Consider the following 24,909-nt stretch of genomic DNA (forward strand, 5'->3'; position numbering starts at 1 on the left):
TCCTCCTCCCTCTCCTCCTCCTCCACCTCCGCTTCCTCCCCCCATCTCCGCCCCATTTCTCTCTTTCAGCTGAGGAACATGATTAATGTGCACCTTGCCACTGGTGGTTTTTCTAATTGCCAGCACACCGGCCCAGTCAGCGCATTGCGTGCACACACACACATACACACACACATATGCGCACGCACACCCACACACTCCAGGATGTGTGTGAAAAATGCACACAAAAGAAAAGATATGCAAAAAAGCAAAAAAAAATGATATACAGTACATGAAGTGCATGCACACATGTAAGCCTCCGCGTGCGCGCACACACACACACACACACACACACACACACACACACACATGTGCTTGCGCATATACCCACCCACACACCCACCCACACTCGCACACTGGGGAGGGAGTGCGGCTGGGGCAGGTGCTTGCCATTTCTCAACACATTAATCATCCTCCTTTAAATAACCTGAGTGTCGTCTTGACGGTTTGAGACTGCGAGGATGCTGCAGTGCTGTTGCCTGACAACGGCACAGTCCCCGTCGCCCGTCTTTCTAATGTTATCTCTGAAACCCACAAGCCACAAAGTGTCAGGAAATGGGCTCCCCTACCTCCCGAAGCTGGCTACGATGATTTGATGGGTTTGACCCTTGCACAGTGATGTGTTGTGTGCCCAGTGTCTAACCCCAATCTACCAGTCCTGTAAGGGTTCTCCTCTGAGTACCGGGCTTGCAGTGCGATGTGGTCAATGGTCGCTGCACAAAAGGCTGACTCAATGGGTGCTACAGTCCGCCATGCTCGGATCTCACATACAGCTATGGGTTCAGAGTGCAGTTTTTCTGTATTTCGTGGATGACCTTAAAATTGGTTTACTTTTAGGGAGGTGGAGGAGGATGTTTTAATAGTGTGTGTGACTTTACAAGGGAAAGTTAAACTCGAGCTATATGGGGCAATGCACAACTAGTGTTTGGCTCACAAGTTTCTATGTTTTTTTTGTTTTTTTTTTCAAGCTTAAGCACCCTTCTGCTCACCCAAATCTATCAGAGAGCTCTTTAAATTCAGTTTGCTGAGTAGTGCTTAAAAATAGACCAAACTTTTTGTACTCGCTGGACAATTATCACACACAACCAGGCTCTCTTTTTGTCTTTTGAGGAGTGAGACGTTTTGGTTTTTTTTCATCTGCTTTTGTTTAAACTTACCAGTGATTCATTTTATTGCCTATTGTTTGGTGTCTGTTTGTGGGTTGGTTTGTCAGAAGTTGGTGTGGATCCAGGATTTTTTTCTCACTTTATGGGGCATTGTGAGATTTTGATCATTTCCATTTACCTCTCAGGGAATAATTTATGGATCTTGATGCAAAAATATCAGCCGCAAAATATGCTCTACTGTGTGCCATCTAAGTTTAACCATATATTTTAAATAGCATTTACCCAAAAGTCAACATTTACGTTAATTACATTTTTATTTTATGTTTTTAACCATATAGAAACAGAAGAAATAAACCAGTGAGGTGGAAATAACCATATTAAAAAACTAAATAATGACCTGATTATTTAGGCAAATGTAGTATAACAATTACAGATGCAAATAAAAGAGAGACAGTCAGAAAACTAATTAAGCAATATCAATTATACACAGAGATATCCCTGTAAACATTGGCTAACATTAGCCGCCACAAACTACTGGTCAGAACGGACCACGTAAGACTGAAGCAGTAAAAACCATGGGTGCACTGAGTTGAGCATTGGTGCCTATTACTGCCTATATATTTCACTTTTTCCTTACAAACTCACAATGATCAGTCTCGCGATGCAAAGTGAATGCTAGATGATGTTGTCTGGTGGTATGTACTGTAGGTATTAAGTGACATTTCTCCAATTGTTGATGATGCACATAAAGATTATATAAATGTACGGTGTGCTTGGTTCCAATGATTAATTTACTATTAAGATTCCAGCTTCCTGAAAAGATGCACTTAAAGTGAACATATTGTTTATGTTACAATACTCGTTAAAAGTGTCTCCCACCTGCATAAATCTTATCTCCGACACACAAACTAACCCAGCAGGCTACAAAGTTTATTAGCCTCTATACTTTGTTTCTATCCTGGATGGATACCATCCAAATAATGGAAAGTGGGCTATTACATTAACGTGTTATTGATGGTGGCTTAAATTACATTCTTCATGCTGCATAACAGAGCACATCTCCTGCTGTCTTCATAGCACAAAAATATAATACCCTCTTACATTAAAACCTATAACAAATTTCATGCTTAATTAGGAGAAAATGGACTTCAGAGCACCTTAGCCAGTAAATACTGTAACTGAGGGACTTTTTAATGACTTAGGAGAGGCATATCCTTATTTTTAAGATAATACTGGACCCAACATCCCTCCTCAGATTATGAGTCATTATTTTTAACTAAGGCTGGTACACAGACAATCCATGCATCGCCTATAACGTGAAACGCTATTGCCGTCAAACTAGAGGCCAGGGCGTTTTTTTGGCTGAACCAAGAATAAGTAAGGGCTCAGATTATGTAACACTGGCCAGCAGCTGTCCAAGACAGGTTTTATGTTGTATCCAACAAAAATCAGCAAATTTCTTTAAGTGACAGAGCAGCAGGGCACTAAAGCTGCTGAACACCAGCTTTCCAACTGATACGTGTCCTTTTTGTCCGCATTAAAGGGGCACTCAAGTGATTTTACACATGAACATCAGTTTACAAGTCACGAAGAGCACTATTCAGTCTGTGAAAACAGTTTCATAATGTCCTTTGTAGCTCTGGAGGGAGCTTTCTAAAGTGTGAAAAAAACAACCCCTAATGATGTCATTAGCTTGGGGTCATTGACTACGGATTTATTACAGAAAGCCTGTGTTGCAAATTTGGGTGAACTGAGTTCGGAGGAAGGTCTGCACATCTGCTGTCGAAAAGTAAATTTCACTCAGATGAGAGTTTTAAACCTGGAAGCAAGCTATGAAGATGAAAAAAAAAATTAACTGAAGCAGGGAAAAAAATGGAAAACAGAAAATAGTAAAAGTTTTGTGTACGTAATTATCATGCATTTTGTTACATCACAGGAAATGTAGGGCACAGTGTTTTAATTCCTGTATGATTATTTGCTTGTGCAACTGAATTGAATCAGTGATATCAAATAAGCTGTTAAAGGCTCTGAGAACGTATTAACTCAGTTAACTCTATCTTGTCTTAAAAGAGGCCTTAAAAAGTTGCATTTTGGGTAATATAGGCACCAGGTTTTGAAAAGGAAGAATAATGTGTAGTATAACAAATGTAATATCTCTGGTTCTAATGTACTGATTTTTAAACATTCATTCTCCATAATGAGTCCAACAGTGCTACAGGAGTGCAATGCAGACCAGTGGACTGCTATTTAAAACCTGGCGCCTATATTACCCACAGTGCTTAGCCACTGAGTGGCATCACTGGAGGTAATGTGTCAGATTACATGCAGCTTCCTCTGGAACCACTAAAGGCTTTATACTACTGTTTTCACATATGTAAACACACTTTCATGGGGTAAAATTGAATTGCCCTTTTACTGTTCAAACTCAATACACTCTAAGTGTGATTGTTGTCTATTAATAATTTGTATTTAAGAAATGCTGGAGATTTATTGTGCTATTAAGGAGTCTCTGTTCAAAGTTGTTGGCTGTTTTACTTAATTTATCTTACGTGGACGGACTTTGAAAGGACTTGATCGTGCTCCCACTACTGTTACTCCCAACATGCCACTGAGGAGCTCAAATGATTTTAAGGAAACGCTCTTTGTACAGCCACTATATCATGAACACTACTTAAAGGCAAGTAAAAATGTGACATAAATGCATCAAGTTGTATGTGTACAGCGAATAAACTCTTTGGAGTGGAATTCTTCTCTCAGTAATTTGAGCATCATGGCAAGAGACAGTCTGCTTATTGATCTCCTCTCGCATCAGCAGAGCAGGCCTTATTCAATAAAAGCCCGGGCAGTCACTTATAATAATATTTTGGACAAATCAGAGCAGGGTGGACATACAGTGCATCACATTGCTGGCTTCAAGCCACAGTCAACATCTTAATGGAAGTGACCAAGAGGTCTTAATGGATGTACTTTTACTCGAAACTGATGTTTTTGTGCCACTCAGAGTACTGCGTATCACAGATAAACGTCAGTTTTAGAATAGCTGAATATATATATATATATAAATATATATATATATATATATATATATATAGATATATATATATATATATATGGATGTCAGCACTCAAATGAGACACTTCCATAACCAACTTTGCAAACAATACAATCAACCACATCTCATGGGTTTTTATTGTCACGCTGTACCACAACTTTCCCACATTATCCCTCATCCGACTCCATAAAATTCACTCACCCTCCTACACAGATCGGTACAGCGGGCTCCATAAGTATTTGAATTGCAGCAACATTTGATGTTTTGGTTTGCTACCCCTGATGCTCTGGATGTGAAAAGACACAATGACTGTGAGATTTAAAGGAAAAATCCGCCCACGGATCCTCCCACACTGTTAGATATCCGACATCAATCTGTGATGTTCAGTGCATTTCAGGAGTTATTTTATAATGAAGGGCTGCCATTTATTTTTTCAGCCTGCCTCATCTAGTCACAGCTCAGGTACTGATATCCTACATTTCCCAGAATTGCAAAAAATAGAAGTCTACAGCTGCGTTGCATTTTGGTTTACTCATGCTATTGTACGTAGACTTATTGCTATTTCCGCCTCTTATACAATGAGTCTCAGTCTCAGTGGGAAAATAGAGACTGTTTTATTTCGAGGCTCTTTTCAAGGATATTGAATGAACAAACAAAGAACAGCAGGGTGCCTGAAATACATAGAAAGATCGAGATTACTGTCAATAAAATTACCATTTTTAGCTTGTAATCATCTTTACTGTCTGTCTGTGTGAACGCACACTGTTGTAGATGTGTGGATGAGAGGGTGCACTGCAGTGGGCTTAAAGATCTGCCCAATTAAGCATTTTAACCTCTTAGGCACTGTGTTATCACAAATTACAGTTTTTCTATCATGTAGCAACCAATTCTCATCAACTGCTGAGAATACCAATTTGTTTACCCAGCTTTAGCCTCATTCTTATAGCATGATATGATGTATGTAGCTGTATAAAGATGTTTAATGGTAGCTACCGTTATTAAAACATTATTTTAGAATTACATCTACACAGTCATGTTATGATGGAGACAAACACCGCCTGAGAAACACCTGTGCTTGTGTGTCGGAATATAGTTGTTTCATTGTTATATTTATGTGAACAATTATGGTAGTGCTCATTCAACTTTCAGGCTCCTTCTACCTATAATGTTTTCCGCTAATGCCACTTCTGCCTGTCTCCAGAGAGATGCACTGCTCTTACTGTGACACCGATGCCAATTGACTGAGGTAACTGTCCACACAGTGCGGCAAGAGCCAATTGACTTCTGACCCGCCCGTGTAACAAAGCAGTGCCTCCCAGTGTTCCTGAATCAATATGGCCACTCCGCATCACAGCAGCGGCCCTCAGATTGGCTCCCCCTGTGCTGACCTTACAGAGGAACCAGAGCGTACATTGACTGGTCGGAGAGAGGGAAATGGGCAAGCCTTGACCCGCTCCTGCAGCTAATGCTCAACACAGCCAAACACTCGCGGGCTTAAGGGCAACTGAGAAACTTCCCCTGGACTGGTAATTGTTTTCAAAGATAGAACCTGGAGTCTATCTGACCTTATGAATTTAGAATATATTCACACACACACTCTTGGCCCTTCACTTGCTCTTAAGCTGTTAAAACATATTGTAACTTGGTTAAAATCACAGTTTTGGTTCTCCCTACCTTAAGGTTCCAATAGGCAAATGATCTATTCAAACACATCACCCCATGAAACTCAATAACTCAAGAAAGAAAAAGTTTAGCAGTGTCTCTTGTCGTCAGGATTATTGAGTACAACATCACAGACTGCATGGAATCGTAAAAAAAGGGGCACATGTTATGTAGTTGGTTAATATCATTGGATTTGGATTGGATTTTTGGACATTTAAAATCTCCTGTGAAGATTTTTCAGAAAACAAAATTACATTTTCATTCAGTGTTTCTCACTTTAATGCATTGTGAGTATCCTCTCAACACTCTTGGGATTTGCCGCTCCAACTTTACTTGGTCTGGTATGAACACTAGCTTGTGGTGGCTAATGTTAGTTTTTGCTAGCAAAGTTTAGACAGATACTGCTAATTGTTGCCTGAAAGGGTCTTCGCTACTTGTGCGACTACAAAGCTATATTATAGCATTTCTGTTTTAGCACAGCATTATCCTGTTACAGTCACGTCCACAGTGGCTGCTGATTTTCTCTTTAGGTTTCCATTTCTTTTACCAGTTATTGGTTGTGACCGATGTGTAATTCTTCTACGTAAAGATAAAAGAAGCTACTTGCATTCCTCTATGACACTGTCAGACAAAAGACTTGAGTTGAAAGCTCTTCGTAGCAATAAATCAATATTTACACACTGCAGAATTGGAGTTGAAGGTAAGGCTGCAAACCTGGGGGGGGAATGCAATGCTCTTAAACAGAGCTACTGAAAATTGAACAGACCTACTTATCAAATCATTTCTCTTGACATGTTATTTCTGATTTGCAATCTGGCCTTCAAATGTAGATTTGATTTTTGAATTGTCTGTTATCAAAGATGTTGCTTTACATAAAAAAAACTTTCTAAAATGTAAATGGCTTTGCATCAGCACTGCTTACCGTCCATTTTTCGATAAAGCAAACTCCACTCCCTCCCTCTGGAAAGGCATCAGGCGCTGCAGGAGCTTATGAGGAAGGCCTGACAGTTGCTGTGACCATCTTGTATCACAGCAAGCGGTCTGTGGGCCTTTATCATCCATTTCCATTAGTAGGTCCTCATCAGTTTCTCTGCCCCTTGCTCAGTCTGCCAGCTCTGATTTTAGACTGGAAAAAAAAAAAAAAAAACATTGTTAAATGGGGATGTACATCTGAAGGTGCCCCTATGTAAGCTAGGTTTAGTCTGATTTTGTGGATATTCATTACTATTAGACTTTTTATCAAATTGATTCCGGACTTAATATTGTTTTATAATAGTGGTGAGAAACTATGCTCTGCTGCCTACTTGCTCTGACAGGAATACTATTATTAGAAGCTGAATGACGCAGTATTGTGGCCGAAGAAAGTCAGAATTTTAGAGAGATGGCAGAAGTGGCCCGTCTCAGCCGCCCCCAGATACAGCAATAGCATTTTATGTGTTGCCTCACCTGGCACTGTCCTGGTCAATCCAGACAACCACATATAATTATAGTTATCACCGGGTGTGCACTGACTTCCCCACAAAATCATGACTGTGTCTGAAGCAGTAACAACTTCTCATAACACAGTGCTGCCCAGGTAGAAGTTCGACAGCAGGTTGTGTCTACGGTTCATCAAAATGCTGAAGCCTCTTAAAGGGACAATATGGAAAAATTCAAGTTGAAAGCGTGCAAAAACTAAAATTATCAAGAGTGTGAATAACAGTTCTGCTGTTATGGCGTGTATGTATTTTGTTGTAAATATTTATGCAGAAGTTAGCATGCCAACCAGCTTGTCCCAAGTCCATGTGTTAGTAGTGTAAACACCAATGTTCCCCCAGTTCTCTTCGACTCCCAGTCTGGACTGCTAGCTCTATGGCTAACTGAGCTAATTAGCTATGCAGGTAACAGCAGAGAGTTGTAACACTAGCAGTATGCTGACCCCTATTTGTTTTCAATTCAACAGACTGTCTATTTTTACATACTGCACCTTTAACTACACCTGTTATGCACCTTTGCTCATACACTATAATGACTGTGTACTTCTTGTATTCCTTAATAACCACTAAAATGATTCATTTGCAAGTTTCTCAATTGCAATCAGGTGGGACTTTCTTATCTTGAAAGTAGCATCCCGCAGTTTACTGTGAGCTGAATTTATTTAGTTTCCTTGCTTGCTTACCTTTTACTTTATCAGCGAGACATTAGGGGACTTACAGTAACTTACATGACGCGCTCTCAAGTTAGGAGCCGCCAACAGCTAATTAATAAACGATTAAGATGCTAAAAACTAATTTAGAGTTCATAATAATACCTAAAAGAACAATAATCTAGTTAGCGTATCTTTAGCTGGAGCTAGCAAAATAAACCGGAAATACAGACGTGCCTACGGAAATAAAAGCACTGCTCGTATAGACAGCAACTGTGAATAGGCAGACTCCGTTTTGCAAGCCCTTTGGCTGTTTTATTTTGAATGTTTACACCGGATACGCACATTATATTTGTATATGTTGCATTTGACACTGGTTTTCTTAACACCCAGCATCCCCTATGAATGGGCACACTAGCAAGCTAACATATGTCTACATGTGTACGTTACATATCTGTATTTAATGCGACATGAACGCTACAGTTTGCTCCTCCAAGTAGAGCCGAACTGGTCACAGACAGCGTTGTTATGATACTGTCACTCAGGAGCACTTCTCGGTCACATAAAATACACGAAAACTGTAGCACTAGTTAAATACGTCAAATAAGAAGAGAACAGTTGTACTTATATTAGTGTGTTTGCGTGGTTTGCCTACCCGACGAGACAGCGCAGCAGTCAAGTGGCTACAGAAACAGCGGGCTGAGCAGAATCATTGAAAAGTTTCGCGGTAAATTCAAGGTTCACTCGGTTTATACCACGAGACACCCGCAGCACGCAGTTATCACTGAGGATTCTGTGCCACTTCCTGGCACTTCATGACATTATTAAAGCACAGTTCACCCAACTGTATAAATATATTACATCAGTGTGAAAGGATATGTCAGAGAAATGACGAGACTGGCGCACAAGCTCGGTGCTTGCGTGCTACCATAACGCAAAAAAACACTCCAGCAACGACAAGACGTGACATATTTCCAACACCCTACGTGTCGGACGTAAGAAGCTGACGTGACGCACTCTCTCCCAGCCTGCTGCTGGACTCCGCCGCCTCTCCTTCACTCCGCCACAAACACTAGCTACTTCACCTTCGGTAGAGACTACGGCTGTGCACCGATTGTAAACCAAAGCGGTAAGGCAACATTAGATATCTGCAGTATCATGTCCAACATTTACCGGTTCGCGAGTAAAATGTCAACCGGGTGGTTGTAATCATGTAACACGAGCTAGTTAGCAGTAAACATCTCTGTTGCTAGTGCGTGACAGCGCAGAGCGCCGGTGTTTGGCCGTTTTCGAGCGTTAGCAAGCCACAGTGCCAGGTAATAATCGTTAGCTTAACGTTAGCCCCGACACGATCCAGAGCCAAATGTTGCTCTTAAAGCGTTGCCTCGCTCCTCGGCCAAAGTACACACCTCGCCATCAAACACCGTGTCCAAATTGTTAGCGGCCACACTTAAATTCGGCGTTCGTCCGAAAAAAACCGAGCAGCAGTCATTTTATAAATGCAGCACAATTCAATAACTTTCAGGCCTGGCTCGGCTGTTTCTTTCCTGGTAATATGCGGCAACCAACAGTCAGGACTGAGGTTGTTAGCCATTTTAATAAACGGAGCTTCAAGTTCTGTTGTCGCGCTGCTTGGTTAAATGTACTGTCAGCCGAATTTTAGCTACATGAATCAGTTATTATATTGAAATGTCATATGTCGTTTGGGCTTTGTCGATACCAAGGGGACATTAAAAATGCAAAATTTGACATGGAGTCTGGTGCAACGTACCCGCTGTGCTACAGCGAGCGAAAGCTATAGATTACTGGCATTTAAGTTCCATTGCCCTGAATGATTAATCAGAACAAATACGTTTACTTTCGATTGATTCTTCACAGCTTCATCTGTGCCATAATATGAATCGTGGTCTCTTGTCTTTGTGGTTGTTTGTCAATGAGACGATTTCTTGGTCGGTGGGAGTCATAATAATCAAGCCCACGTATTAATAAGGGCATCTAATATTGCGCAGTTACCATATAAAGACCAAGGAACCAAGTCAGAGTTAACAAAATAAGGGCAAAGGGGATTAATGTTGTATTTGGTTTGATACATATAATTATTCAATGCCAAACACCATCAGTAGAGTAAGTCCTCTAATTGTTGTTGTACACAGATTCATTTATTATATGAATAAAAATGAACGGTGCAGTGTAGAATTGCACAGAGCTTCTCACGTAAATAGATTTTGTGGAGGAATTAGTATATGTTGTTGATATTAACCCACACTGTTTTCAGAACATTATTGTAAAAGACCATAAATCATGCATACATCCATTAAGTCATTCAGTTCTTGTTTAATAAGTAACCCATGCCCGGTACAATGCCGATGCACTGACCCTGTCAATTATCGCCTCGTAGCCTTGGTAGAGACTGACAGAGATGGCAGTGAAAGCTCACAAGTCGCCACCACCGAGGCTGAGCATCATGATTGTGGGTGGAGAGTGGATGCTGGTCCACTTCCTCCGGCTGCTGTTGCAGAGAGCCGAGATGATGTGTTCATCTTTTTGCAGGGGCTTGCAAACTGTGCTGTCCAGCGATTTATGCTACGTGTATTGTCAGCTGTGTGTATACTTCAGCATGTTTTGGGGAGGGGGGTGGATGTGAAGATAATGAGCTCATGCGTGTGCATGCGGATAAATGCCAGCGTCTGTGTTTAGTGATGGCTGCAGGAAAGTTGCACTAAATCTTGACTCAAATGCTCTCTTGTGATTGTCTGCGCCCCCTCCACAAGGCTCAGAATAAATGCTAGTAATTGTTTGCTAAAAACTGTTTCACCTGCAGGCGCTCGGGTCCACCACAGCCGCTACCCTGTTGACCGTTCATCACGCAGGGTTCGGGCGCATTTGGAGCTGATGACATTATCAGATATTGAGGTTGAGGGTGCTGTGTAATAGCTCTCACCAAAGATGTGGCCCAATGACTAAATAATTCATTGCCTTTCCGGTGGGGGGGGGTCTCACTTTCCTCTAATATTTGGTCCAGGCCATTAAATAATTCATCCGCCTATCCATAAATTGTTTGCTCAATCGGTGACCTTTTCGTGGGATTAAGGAAGCACAATAATAAATTCTTCAGAGACCTGGCATAACGAATGGTACAATTATGAGGCAGCATTGGATCAGATCGGTTGTCGCAGCCCTGGTGTTGGTTGCTAAGTGACAGCAGGAACTTTTCCGCCCGCTGTGTTTGCTGTTAAAGTCTTGAGTGACTGAAAGGACAAAAACAATCACATTATGGCAGTCTAGACTTTGGGCTGCGCGCAAGACCTGTTTGCGACTTCCCATGTCTTTGACAGCCTGTCAGTCACTGGCTGATGAGAGTGCTTCACAAGCTCAATTATCACTCTGTCTTCGTTGGATGCGCAGAGGAGGCAGAATACTTGATCTTTAATGAAATAAACAAGCCAAGTGAATGCTGTTGGAGGCTCTGATCCCTTATTGTTTTTCCCATCAAATTGTCTAAAATCATGAATAGCAGATTGAGATGAAACTGGGGAGGTTAGGGGTGCGGTTTGATCACGCACAAGCAGCTGCCCTTCTTCCTCCTGCAGATTGTTTTCCGGTGAGCTTATCCTAGGTTTGCCTAAAGCTGAATATTTTATAGCAGTGTTTCACTTGTTCGGCTTCAGTAATGGGTGGTGTTTCAGGTGGCGGCTCTCTCCTCGTCAGTGGGATTAGCCGTAGCCTCTTCCTCTCGTGTGAAAAGCAGGGTGCCAGCTTTAATGGGAAGGTAGCCCAGTGAACAGCTCGGCCTCTCAGCGGCCGTCGCCTCCCCATCGACTCTCCACCTGGTCTTTGAGCACCTAGCTGGCTGCAGACTCACCGGTTCTGTCCCCCTGTCCTCTCGTCCTCTCCCCGCTCACCATCTCTCTTTCTCTTTTCTTCTTTGCCTCCTCTGTGCTCCTTTCTTGCCTCCCACCCTCCCCGTTTTCTCATCTTCCTCTCCTCTTCCTCTCCTTCCATCCATCCCATGTCCCTGACTGCCCTTTCCTCCTCCTCCACCTCCTCCTCCTTACCCCGCCTCCATCCTAAAGCAGAGTAGCTAATGAAGAGCCCCATTTAGCCGGTGACTTTGGTTCAGTCGGCGCTCCGTATAGCGCCGGCCGGCCTCGGCTGCCGTGACTGGCTGCTGAGGCTCTGACATCACACGGGGGCCAGCTGTTGATTTGGCGCTGTCTCCAAGGCTGGCTGGCTTGATGGGTTGTGGCAGGTAGACTTGTGCTCGCACAGCACTCTCCCTCCCTCCCTCCCTCCCTCCCTCTCTCTCTCTCTCTCTCTCTTTGTGACACCCACTCTCCCTCGCCCTCTCCCTTTACACTCCCCTCTCGCCGTCTTCCACTCTCACTCAGTCGAGCGAGCGAACAGGAGGCAGCAGGCAGCTGCCGAGGAGCGAGCTGGGAGGCAACTCCAGCCTCCTCTCCAGCAGATAGTGCCTCCTGTACAATGGAAACTAAACGGTCGAGTAGCAGAAGGGATGGAGGGCAGAGCTGCCGGACAGGTAGGTCCTGCAGCTACGAGCCACCTCAGGCATGACTCTCACATGCTTCATCTTCTTAATTTTTTCAACTGTTCGACTATTTTCTTTACCATCTTTCCTTTTCATGTTTTATTGTTGCTGCTGTATCATAAGCTGTTTTAAAAAAAACACCAAAAAATAAGTTTAATCCATGAGAAATCCTCCTCCCGCACCAGCTTTTTCGGTTCCTTTTTATCATCGCACGGCAGCAAGTCAGTGAGCAAGTGTGCAGCCTTTCTCTATGGCTTGTTAAACTGAGCGCGACACGAGATTTGGTGTGCTGTCAGCGCCGCGACGCTCGGCGGGCTGAGCCAGAGCTTTTTTTTCGAAAATCTCCTCGCCGGTTTGCCAGTTGCTGCTTCTGCTTTTCATTACGAGGATAATTAAGCGAGATCAGCCAATAAGGGGTTTCGCTCTGCTTTGTTCTGCAGCCAAGCTCGTCCTCTCCTGTCTTCCCCCCGGTTCCCCCTGTTTGTTCTGCAGGTGTTGCCTGCAAATGGACTTTTAATGACTCTGGCAGACTTTTTGAGTTATTCTCCTCTCATAAGGCTCCATAGATTAAAACTGCTAGACTTGCATGTTAGTTTTCGGTGTTTATTGTTTCTCCTCTAATTGCCTAGATTGATATTCCCTGGAAGCTCTCCGGTGGGATAGGTAATGGATTACCTACATGCTCTGCTGTGGATTTAATTTATTAATGCTGGCTGACTGCGCCTCTGCTGCGCCGCGCCACGCTCACACCGCCTTATGCGACCTGGAGGCAGAGCGAGCAGCGCAATTAGAGGCTCATTTGTGCCTGTTTATGTTTTTCTTTTTTTTTTCTTCTTCTTTTTTTTTTTTTTTGTTAATTCAGTCTGAGCTATTATAGGCAACTGACACCGCCTCAGCTGGCCTGAAATTGAGGCAAGCAGTGTATGAAAGTGATATAATTTCATAAGCTTTACACTAATCGTTTTCTGGTCCAATTATATAGCTCCCCTGTCAGTGCTTTCCTTGCTTTGCAATTAGCAGAAATGGCTAGAAAATGGGAGATTAGTTACTCAGTTTAGCAAAACACCGAAATCAATTTTATTGCAGCGCCATGAGTGCGAACCAGCATTAGTAACCTAATTAACTGTTTATTTGATGTCTGATTTTATTAGCCCGGGTGCACGTCCTGCACTCTGCTGAAGCTGATTTATTCTAAATCCGGCTTTTTGGGGGTTTATTTGGAAGTCGGCAATTAATTGCACAGCCGTCAAATGTTTGGCTGCGGTTGCTGTGTTTCCTGTGGTCGGAGTGGGTAATTTCTGAACATAACTGGTAATTTTTGTTTAGAAATGGCGAGCTTTCACCCTCAGACATGACATTACCTTTTGTGTTTGCTTGTCTGCTTTTGTTTCACTAAATAGAGCTCTGTTTAGTATTCAACATCTCTGCAGACAATGCCCCAGCTGTTTGGCACCGCTCCTGCCGTTGTCCTTTTTTTTTCATGTGACACTTGCAGAAAGCTCATCGGCAGCAATAAAGCACGCATTATTTTTCCACGCATAAATCTGCGACTGCGTGCTGAAGGATGCTGCCACGTCTGTCTTTTTCCTCCTCGGGCGCTTAGAAATCATCCGCGGATTTTTTTTTCTACCCGATCACACAGGAAGCTTGCAGAGGTGATGGCATGTTCTTTTCCACCCCTTGTTTGACTCTCGGGATAGAGTAGCAGATAGAGGGAAGGGGGGGAGGCTGTGGGGGGATTGAGGGTCCTTCACCTGCAGTTGAGCTGGTTATAGCCCAGACAAGAGCCCTGATCCACGCAGAGCTGAGCAGAACAGAACAGTGCGGAGGTGTGGGAAGGAAAGGTCAACCTTTACAAGAGTGAATCAGGTGCGTGTGTGTGCGCTTGCAGGTGTGTGTTCGTGCTTGTGTGAAGGGGAAAGAAAACACTGGAGTGTGCTTGCTCGCCTGTTCCCGCGTGTGTGCGTGCCATCACAGTAGGCTCTTATACGCTTCACAGTGATTGAAAAATTTTCTCATTAGCTCGCCATCGAACATAATTGTCCGTGAGAGTAGTCCGTTAAGAGTCCGCTGTATGATTAACTCTGCTCGGCTGACAGGCAGCCTTATGACCCCGCTGTGGGTTTTTAGAGAATTAATTTTCATCAAGAATATGCATGTACAGCGGGTGGTGTGTGTTGTATACTTGCATTTCCAGCAAATCCTGATTTTTTTTTTCTTGATTTTAAAAAAAAAAAAAAATTTGACGATTATGTCTGTGTTCACTGCAAGGTTGCATTTTAATACATTCATGCGTTTGTAGTCAGACGGGCAGGATGCATCTGTGTGTGTGTGTGCGCGCGTTAAAGTGATGCTGCCGTTATGCCGTCGGGCATGGTGATAAAGGTGGCACTGAGGGACGGGTGTGACACTGAACGTTGCCTGAGGGAGCCTCTTTAAGGTTGCTGCGCTCTGCGGCGACTGTAATACCAATGAACCACTCCCTGTCAGCTACAGCACAGTACTGAAGGAGGCAGAGGCAGGCGGAGCGTCTCTACAAGTTCTCTGCTGTGTGTGTGTGCGCCAGTGTGTGTGTTTTCTGGTGTTAAGCTGTGTAAGAATGTGCAACACCAGTTCCTTGTGTCCATCTCAACATTTTTTAAAATTAATTTTTAATTCTTTGGTGTGCATTGTTTTCGGCATTAGCATTCATACTACACGCGCACAGGCTCAGTGTGAAGTCCTGAAGCCCAGTCAGCAGCTCTGGTCATAAAACCTGGAGCGCCCGTGGCCAGACTGAGCCGCGCCGCGCCGCTGTCAGAGCAACTTTTACACTCTGCGTGTGTGATAGCTGCAGGACCAGCACCGAACTACTGAGCAGAACCACACTTTTTTTTTTTTTTTTTCTCCTCACGCTGGCACCCCTGTTCACAGCAGCCTCAATTGGCAAAAAAAAAAGCTAGCGCCTCAGCACCAAGGTGATACTCCTGTCACACTAGAATAACCATGTAGAAAAGGTGCTGGGTGCATTTAGAAAGAGATAAAAGCAGAAGGGTCAAGGTAAGAGCATCTCAGGAAAAGCTATTGAAGGGATTACCAACAGACAATGATAGATTCCCTGCCTGCAAACGGCATATACTGGGTTGTGTACTCTCCAGTTTTAAGTAATCATAAGTGACATCAACACTGATGAATGGGCCTCACAACTGTCCATTTGCCAGTGCCAGACAGAAATGCTACAGGCTGCTGCAGGGGACAGTCTGCTCACCAAATTGCTAAAATGTCAGTTGGACCATTCAGATATCAAGAGATCACACTTCTAAAATTACTCACTCATTTCTTAAAATTACTCTCGGATTGTATATTTATTATATCTGAGCAGTCCAGTTTCACTCAGCGAGTGTGAACTGTCGTGTAAGATTTGCGCTTGGTTCGAGCGCCCAATGCACCAAATGGCTACCGTTCTATCACTCCCGCCCATCATCATCGCCGTATGGCTGCTGACTCCAAGGTGTCACGAGAAAGGAAGATTAAAAAGTGAGCAGGGATTCCACTTGACCTTTTTCTTTTGGCTGGCACTGGGGTCGCGCCACCAAGATCATGTTGGGAGCAGCAGCCAAGCCTTGGCACCATTGGGCGCCAGAGCCAGCATGGCACCTCTCCTGCTTACCGAGATGGAGAGTAGGGCAGCAGGGAGAGGCAAACAGGAAGGGTAACGGAAGCCAGGGGAAGGGAATTTTACAGCATCAAGTAATCTGTTGCACGTTCCTCCTATAGACCAAATGATTAATCAAGTAACGGTCCCCAGGATCGTCGATCTTGAAAATGTGCGTTAGTTGCTGCCCTAATTCGATCTTTATAACCTCGCTTGGCACCTGCTGCCAATAAACCCAAGCAATGATGTCATATTTTCACAACCTAAAGGGAGAACGTGGCTAATTATGGCAGCAACTCGGCAGAGTACAGCGCATGGAAACGTCCTGATTTAGTTAGGCAGCTGGAAGTCAAAATCACAGTATCAAAAAAAACAGCAATTTTGTTTGGCTGCTCTGTTGGTGCTGGCATCTTCAGATGTGTGCCCTTTCCAGCCAGTGTCGCCCTGTAGTTCAGCAAGAAAGGACTTTGCTGGAAAATAGGAGATAGTGCGCAAACAATTTGAAATTTATGTGCCACCAAATGGCAGAGGATTTTCAGCTAAGAAATGCTATCTTCCCCCGCTGCTCTCTGAATTCCTAATGCTTGGTTTTACGAGGTTGGCAGGGGTGCCTTGTCCTGTTGCCTCAGCCGCACTCCCATCTCTGCGCTCATCCATTATTTATGGCGCATCGGCACGCATAGGCCCAGAAATACCCACTCGCCACCCTTTTACTTTTTTTTGCTCCGGCACACAAATATTTCAGAGTTGCTGACGGTCCTGACTGCTGTCAGTCCAGCGCGACCTCAGTGTCAGTGCGGCTCCTGACCCCCGACCTCTCTCAGCCCCCCCCCCCATGCCACGGTGCTAACCCGTGCCTCTCTCCGTTGCAGGTCAGCAGGGGTCATGAGGCTGTCGGAGGCCCTGGTTGCCGTTCAGAGCAGCTGAAGCAGACATGGGCAGAGAAGTCTCGAATGGCATCGGCAGGCTCGGCCTCATCGACTTCACCAGCCATATCCTCCTTCGCCACAACCACCACTGGCAGCGCAACAAGTACGTCCCGTTTGTTTGTTTTTTGACAAGAACAGTCAGCCAGGGAATGTCATAGGCTCAAGTCATGTTTAGAAAAAAATTTAGTGAAAAAATGTTACAGAATTTTGAGAAATTGGGCACAAGAATACGCAAATGAATGTACATTTCCGCCCATTGCTGTTATGTGAATATCAGGAGTTAGCCTCTGGGATAAACAGTCAGTGGTGCCTATTCTCCATTCTTGTGACGTTATACCAGTGCAGAAGAATAGGGCGCATTAAGATGATGTCACTCCAATGGAGAAATGTACCAAACATCATAGACATACAGTATTTAAGTGTATTTCTACTGTTTTTTTTGTATTTCAAGTGTTATTGTGTTTAAATTGAAAACACCAGGGTGGAAACGCACTTAAATGGATATTGGTAACATGGACAAAATGACCACGTTGATGATAATGCCATTATTGTATCCAGTGTTATGTTATAAGATTCAAAATCACAAGGTAAGAATATTTCAAGATTCCCCTCAATTCATTCAGTTATGGGCACTTTAAGCCACAATCGAAATAGAAAGCATTGTGTAATGAGAAGATCAGTGATTGCAGCCCTGGTTACAAATGAGTCACTTCACAAGAACATAGCAGGATAAACTGTAGTATTTCATCACTTAGCTCAGATGTCTTAGATTATATTTTTCCATCAAACTCTAAGGGAAACCAGACTGTTACCACCAGTAGCTCAACCTCTACACAGCAAAACACTCATTCCCTTTAAATATGTAATACAACACATGTTGACTCATCATAACAAGACTGTGCAATGTCCTGTTATTGTGACACGATGCCCTGATCTTACTCCCCTCAAGTACATCAAACCCTGTTCCCACTGATACTAGTAAAATGTTTAGAGCTGCAGCAATTAATCTATCATGTGACTTAAAGAATTTGAATCTAAAACACTCAAAAATAACTTGAATAATCTACAGAATATGAAGAAATAGAAGTTTGGACATTATGACCAACACGTTTATGTACTGTGATGATAAGATATCTAATGAAGTTGTTCTCCTAGCTATCCAAAGCTCCTGCTCAAGCTCAACTCCCTCTTTCTCGTCTCATTTCTTTTCAAGCCAATTTGAGTGTGTCCACATGCGCCATGAGGAGGTAGCCATAACCCACCAATTACACTTTCCAAAAACTGAGTGAGGAGTTTTGTTTTCTCAAATAAAGATACAAAAAACTACAGTAAACTTTTGTTTGTACATTTATGTCATCCTCAATCCCAACTGGACGGCTGGTAAACTTTTACTAAAGTGTTTTTAAAGCACTTAACCTGATCAAGCACATTTAATCAATTCAGATGATTGCTAGTTGCTCAAGTTCAAACTTTCTCTCCTGCTACAGCATCAACTGATGAAAGCAAATAACTGTCACGACATTGAGTGGATATTCTGTAATATTATGGGAGCCATAAATACATGTTCTAAGAAAAATATGTTGAAGTCAGTTTTCAGTCTCACTCATAAGAGACCCATTTGCTGCAGACCTTTCCCTAATGCAACACTAAAGATCTAATGATGATCTATATTACTTATGCAGTCAAAACATCAGGGATTCTTAACAGGCACACGGTGCAATTACCTCAGCCACGAGAGACGGGAGACGGTGAAATTTGAAGGCATCAAAGTCTGAAGCCAAATTTAGTCCAGCACTCTAGTCCCGCGATGAAATGTGTTTGGAAGAATGAGTGATTCGGTGCGGGACAAAACAGCTATCTATCACAAGTTTGGCTCTTGAAAATAGCTGTCCAATATTGCAAATCTTCAACAGGGCGACTCAAGAGACTTCACTCATCAAAATGTCAGCAACACTCTAAATATTCAAAGGCATGCGCGGTACTCTGGAGTATTAAGCTGTTTTCCTTCAGAATGTAAAAATAATGTAAAGCAGCAGCTGGCGTTGCTTTTGTCAAACCTCTGACAGGTCATTGAAATTCAACATCTGACTCTCCAGTGCCCAGCTGCATTTAAGCTAACCTCTTAGCCTCGCACAGCATTGGGTTAGCGCTACATTTGCCTGGCAGAAGCGCTCAGGAGAGAGCGGCGGACCTCACTAGAAGTCAATTACCGTGACATAGAGGAATTGGCTGCCACCTTTTTAAAGAGAGCGGCTGCCGTGCGCCGGCTCAGCTCTTTTGGGATGGAGATAAACAATCAAGTCTCAGGCAGCCACTATGCTGCTCAGCGATCAGATAGGAAAATGGCTCTGATCACCGGCGGGCAAATAGGTTGAGACCCCCGCTGATTGGCGCGGGCCAGAACACACATGCAGCCGGTCACGTACACACTCAAGCACGGAGTAAGTGCTGTCATGTGTGGATCCAGTTTTGATGTGCAAAGTGAATTTGATGAGCCCGTTTCTAATTAACCTATTAATCATAGCTCTCATGTACCAGATGTCTGCCCTCCCTGCTAGCGCCTAAGCGCGTATCTGTGTGTGTGTTTCGCTGCATGGGGCCTGACTGCATAATTAGGGCATATCAGCAGGATGAACTCGCACCACGGCTTTAACATAGGGAGGTCATGGTTTTACATCGAGATTTCCTCAGAAATGGACCATTGGTGCAAAGCTGCTAATGTTCCAAGATTGGCAATAATTGAGAGCTAATTTATTTTGAAAATCACGCTTTTAAGTCTGCTGACATCAGCCTCGAAAAGTCTCCATGTGTTATGTATAATTTTTGAACCAGAGTCATTAACGTCAGCAAATGTGGGTCTTCTCTGGAGTGAAATCTGCACAGACATTTTGGGGGTAAACTCAGAATGTGGAACTTTCTCAGTGTGTGGTAATTCAGGTTCTTGGATGGCTGCACATGGAAATGTAATTAGAAAACTACCTTTTGGGAGGTTAATCAGATAAAAGCGCAATTTCATAATATGCCTTTACACAATTTTAAATTATTTAGGCTGCTACACATTTTGCTGATGATGAATTACAATTTTTAAGATTCTGGAAATAAATTTGCCAGATTAAGTTTAAAAGTCTTGGTCTGCACCCATAGAATATAAATTAAGATGCATTGCGTCAATGTTTTGGAGTATATCAACCCAGTCTTCATTTCAAACTTCAATTTTCCAATTGGTGGGGGTCCACAAAGAAGGTTGGAAGCAGTTGGATGAGTCTCGCACATTGGACACTTGACCCTCTGCTCCTCCTACAGACAGACAGGGATGTCAAAGATATGTTTTTTTATGGAGAGAGACGCTGCAATCTGAAGCTGGTTGGTCTCCCAGGAGCAAACTGTCCTCCTGCTGTGTCTTGTCCAATCATGTCCATTGTCTGCAGCCGAACAGCTGCAGAGCTGTGAGAGGGCACAGACAGAAATTAGTGACTGATGACAACAGACTGGCCCTCTCCTCCTCCTCCTGCCTGCTACTTCACAAACCTTCTCATGGTCTACACATTAACAATGGCTGAAGTCCATTTATATTTTGAACCATCAGTGAAGTTACACCTGTCCTTTTCTACAGCTGTAATGTCTAGCATGAAGGCATTTTGTTGAGCTGCTCCGTGGTAAATCAGCATCTTCACACAATGCGGCAAATCACTGTTTTTACTGCTGCGGTATTGTAGCTCTCTCTTCCAAACTAAAATGAAAAAGAAAACCTCAGGCGAAGTAAACAGTCATTACTTAACTCCCCTCAAACAACAAAATGGACAACAACACTACAGCTGAAGAGCAGGTGCTTCGCTGTGTGCCTGATTTAATGATCCAGTGTGAACAAGTAAGTTTTATTAATTACTTATGGATATATGGCTTTGTACATGACACATTTATAAACTACTTTTACTATTTTGAACCTTTTAAGGTGCGATATTTAAGGAATATTTAATAACTAGAATAATCTAAAGAAAATGAAGGAATAACAGTTCTGATGTTATGAGGTCTATGTGTTATGTTGAATAGATACTAGCATGCGAACCAGCTAGCCCCAACTGTCCGGTCTGCTCACTGCAAGGCTTACTGAGCTAACCAGCTAACAGCAGCTAGAGTTAGCAACAACTATTGAAGTACTCTGGTAAAATACCCACTGTTTGTTTTGCGAATGACTCTGACAGGTCACCAATACTTAAATACTGCACCTTTTAAATGCAGTGGTACACTTAACTGTATATTTTTATTATCATTCTATTTCTTCTGAAATGACATGATATAATTACACAAATGAATGTTTAGCTATTTGCAATAAATAAACCTTATCTAAACTGTTTCTCCTACACAGTCTAGAGAGAAGGATGAAGACGATGGCTGGAGGTCTCCACAGCGATTTCACACACCTCAGATTCTCCTTGTTTTAAACCGGCTACTCAAGAGCAACCTATACTTAATTAAGATTAGTATAGGTTGCTATTTTGCTACGTCTGAAATAATGAATAAAAAAAAGCATATATCCCATTGAGCTGCCCAGATGCAGCACATCCTATGAAAAAATAGATATTTCAATTTTTTGTTTTTAATTGATTTGCATGTTCCTGTTGTTCAAGGCTTGGATACACAAAATAAAAGGCATCCTGATCCTGCGCAGCCTCCCAACTTCTTTTAATCATCTGTGGTGCTGTCTTGTAATTTGTCAAAAGAAAACACCCCTCATGGACACCTCCGTCTCTTTCAGGTTCTCTGTATTTGCCAGCATCTCCCAGTAAGACTTTGCAATGAGAATGTCCGACACAGTTGACACTGAAACGATGAAGGTGTCCGAGGCTGCCGACACGGTGTCCTCACCGAAAGACAACAGCGCCACCAAGTCTGAGGTCACCGACCAGAAACAGAGCGGCAGAGACGACCACGGCAGCAACAATAAGAGGGATGCACAGGTAAAAGGAAAAAAAAAAAAAAACTCAACAAGATTTATGTTCAACCTTAAAGTCCTCCCATAATGCCTCCTTCGCACACACAGCTGACAGACTGAAAAGTGCCCAGACAGTCTTTTCCTCTGCCCTACTCATAGACATCCAATCAGGAAGGGTTAGAGGTGTCAGTAGCCCGACCGAAGCTGAGGACACTTGACACCTCACCAAACTCTGTCACTTTTCTTTCACACTCATCTCCATGAACATTCACTAACAGTCAACGTCAAACACCAACTGCCCTGGGGATCTCCTGTCACCTGCGGCATTCAGGATGATTTCTCCCACCTGGCAGAATAATTCCTGAAAAGCAGAACATGCCCAGACTGAAATAATAATGGTGGATCAGCTCTGCCTCGCTGCAGCACCGAGGTCCCTCAGACACAGAGTCACTGGCTCTTGACAAAGTGTGGAAAAGACAATTCGTGGAAACCAGTGAATCTCATGTATTCTCAATAGGAGACATTAAAGCAGTGGATCTCCTGGGGATTCAGGGCAGCTGAGATCCCTTTCAAATAAACTGCTAATTAATTAGGTCTCTGTGTCATTGCAACAAATGTGCTTTGGGACCGCAGGAAATTTGCACTTGTTAATTTGGCGTTTAAAGTAAAACTGGTGCCGGCTGGTTTGTGCTTGCAGAGGAGCGGCCACTAAAAAGCGAAAATGGTGTGAAATCTTTTCAAGTGTGGTCAAGGAAGCAAAATCCAGGGAAGGAAAAAAGGATTGTCTCTTTGGCCGCGGCCTAAAAATAGGATTCAGGCCAATCTGGCCTTGTGGTTGCAGGCAGGCAGAGCGAGGGAGTCAGGCAGGCAGATAATCTGGAGCTCAAATCCTGGCTTATCTAGCAACTTCCTGTGTCTGTGTTACCCCGAGGAACAGAATGACACCAGCATGGGGCAGCGGCAGGGGAGAGAGGAGGGAAGAGGGAGGAAGGGACGGGTTGAGAGGTTGTAAGAATGAGGGATGAAGGAGAGGCGCGGGCTAAAAGAACACGAGAGACATAATGTTGAAGACTGAAGGAACAAAAACAGGAAAGGGAGAGGGGAGAAGAAAAAGCAGCATGAAGATGAAAGTAATGGAATTGTTATGATGATTATTCCTAAACTCCTTCTAACTACAAGTTCAGGTGATAATGTAAACCTGGTTTAAATAACTAGCCAGCAGTAATTTAAAGGTGCACTGTGTATGTTTTGGGGACGACATTTTGATGTAAAGGTGCGGTTACCTTGTAATTTCCACTAGTGGCCACAGAGGCCGCTGTTCAGTAAATGTATTATAAAAAATCAGCAGTGTCTTTGGAAAATACTGAACTTCTTCCTGTGCAGAACAAAACTCTGTTCCCCTGGTTCTACATCTCACCTTAGTTTGACTTTGCGTGTATCTCTGCCTCCTATAATGTTTTTTCTGCGACCTCTCAAAATGTTGGATATATCGAGCTACTTGCTCCTTACCCCGAAACTCGCCCTGGCATAATTATTCCGTGGTCTCGGGATATGCCATGATATGCTGACGGCACTGAACCCCCCTGACCTTTTCCGCTGGTAATTTTCAGCAGCGGAGGAGGTGAAGCTAATTCTGTCGTTCTGTGCGAGGGCATCGGTTAAACGCCTGAAACGTTCATTGTGGGAGAAATGAAGGAGGTAGGGAAGTGGGATAAGAAACGGGGAAGGGTGGGGGCGAGGCGAGGTAGGTGTGTAAAGCAGGGGGACAGAAAAGCATTCCGACAGAGGAACGAACGAGGGAGGGAGGGAGGCGGAGAGGGGGACTGGGTGACATTGCCACCATCTGCCTCCAGCTCTCCTGCTCCGTCCTCTGCGGCAGGACAGGTGGCTGGTGGCCGGCCTACTTCTGCTGACTTCAGCCCTTTCCCTCTCCCCCTTTCCCTTTCCTTTATCTCCTGCCGGCATTGTTCATTCCCCACCGGCCCCTCGCCGCTCAATTAGCTTGTGTAGCGGTGCGCTCACAGTCCCAGCCCTCTCCCCCCGCCACCACCACCACCACCATCACCACCCTTCCCCTCCCCATCCTCCCTCCACATCCACATCCACATTACCTGATATAGGACGGGGCGCGGCAGGTCACAGGCATTGGAGATGGGCGGTCCATTTCAATTTTTTATAAGCGTTATTTGGCCCTCAAGCTCAACGAGGGAAGGGGAGGGGTTGTCCTTTTGCTTTTTAGAGGACAGGTGGGAAGGACAGAGCTGTGTGTGTGCGGCACATGTGTGTGTGGATGCATGTTGGGATTAGGAAGCAGAGGACTGGGCTCTGTTACAATTCCAACTGAAATGGCTCCTGCCAGGTCCCCCCCCCCTTTCCTCGGCTCCTTTATGCGTGCTACTGAGAGACCTTCTGTTTATACGTACACATACACACATGCAGCCACTAGTGCGTGAAGCGCAGAGGCACCGAGCTGTCTCACACACTGTTGGGCATCCGGTCTCTCTCTGCTCTCCGCATCTCACCTCCAGTGCCTGGGTCTGATCCACATGACAGCTAAATGGAGCCGGGAGCGACGCATAAAACTGACCCGAATTGCTCGCAGCCACATGTCTGGCTTTTGTTTTCTGCAAGCGTGTGTGTGTGTGTGTGTGTGTGTGTGTGTGTGTGTGTGTGTGTGGAATGGGCTCTACAGTGCGACCGCTGGTAGCATATGCTCTGCAAAATTAATTCTCGCTCCCAGGAAACGGTGAATCTTCGACTTGAGGTTTCATGCCGCACAGGGGATTTTTCATTTCTTCTTTTCCGCAGATCAATGCCGCTAAATTTCTGTTCTGTGCTCTTCAATTTTTCAGTTTAGGAACAGACAGGCGGGCGCGGGAGGTT

At 43.9% G+C, this 24,909-nt stretch overlaps 2 protein-coding genes across 14 annotated transcripts in view; one reads left to right on the forward strand and one right to left on the reverse strand.

The window, feature by feature from the left end:
• zranb3 (zinc finger, RAN-binding domain containing 3) overlaps window positions 1-9,549 on the reverse strand; it is an 81,856-nt gene extending 72,307 nt beyond the window's left edge. The window contains exons 1-2 of one of the 4 annotated variants that reach the window (XM_037090498.1): window positions 9,394-9,549; window positions 6,782-6,985 (exon numbers count right to left, since the gene is read on the reverse strand). In XM_037090498.1, the coding sequence (XP_036946393.1) occupies window positions 6,782-6,927 (146 nt within the window). In that variant the 5' untranslated portion in view covers window positions 6,928-6,985; window positions 9,394-9,549. Of the gene's footprint in view, window positions 1-6,781; window positions 6,986-8,017; window positions 8,205-8,639; window positions 8,896-9,157; window positions 9,285-9,393 lie in introns of those variants that run through there. The other 3 variants (XM_037090497.1, XM_037090495.1, XM_037090496.1) reach the window with 3 other exon arrangements.
• Window positions 8,964-24,909, forward strand: part of LOC119014996 (R3H domain-containing protein 1) — a 46,190-nt gene continuing 30,244 nt past the window's right edge. For 6 of the 10 annotated variants that reach the window (XR_005073137.1, XR_005073138.1, XM_037090487.1 and 3 more), the window contains exons 1-3: window positions 8,964-9,113; window positions 17,037-17,196; window positions 21,850-22,051. Coding sequence is in view for 8 of the 10 variants with exons in the window: in XM_037090487.1 (XP_036946382.1) it covers window positions 21,890-22,051 (162 nt within the window). In the remaining 2 variants the exon portion in view is untranslated. Of the gene's footprint in view, window positions 9,114-12,365; window positions 12,522-17,036; window positions 17,197-21,849; window positions 22,052-24,909 lie in introns of those variants that run through there. The other 4 variants (XM_037090492.1, XM_037090489.1, XM_037090491.1 and 1 more) reach the window with 2 other exon arrangements.

This window comes from Acanthopagrus latus, chromosome 24 (assembly GCF_904848185.1).
Source record: "Acanthopagrus latus isolate v.2019 chromosome 24, fAcaLat1.1, whole genome shotgun sequence".
Taxonomy (NCBI): Eukaryota; Metazoa; Chordata; class Actinopteri; order Spariformes; family Sparidae; genus Acanthopagrus; species Acanthopagrus latus.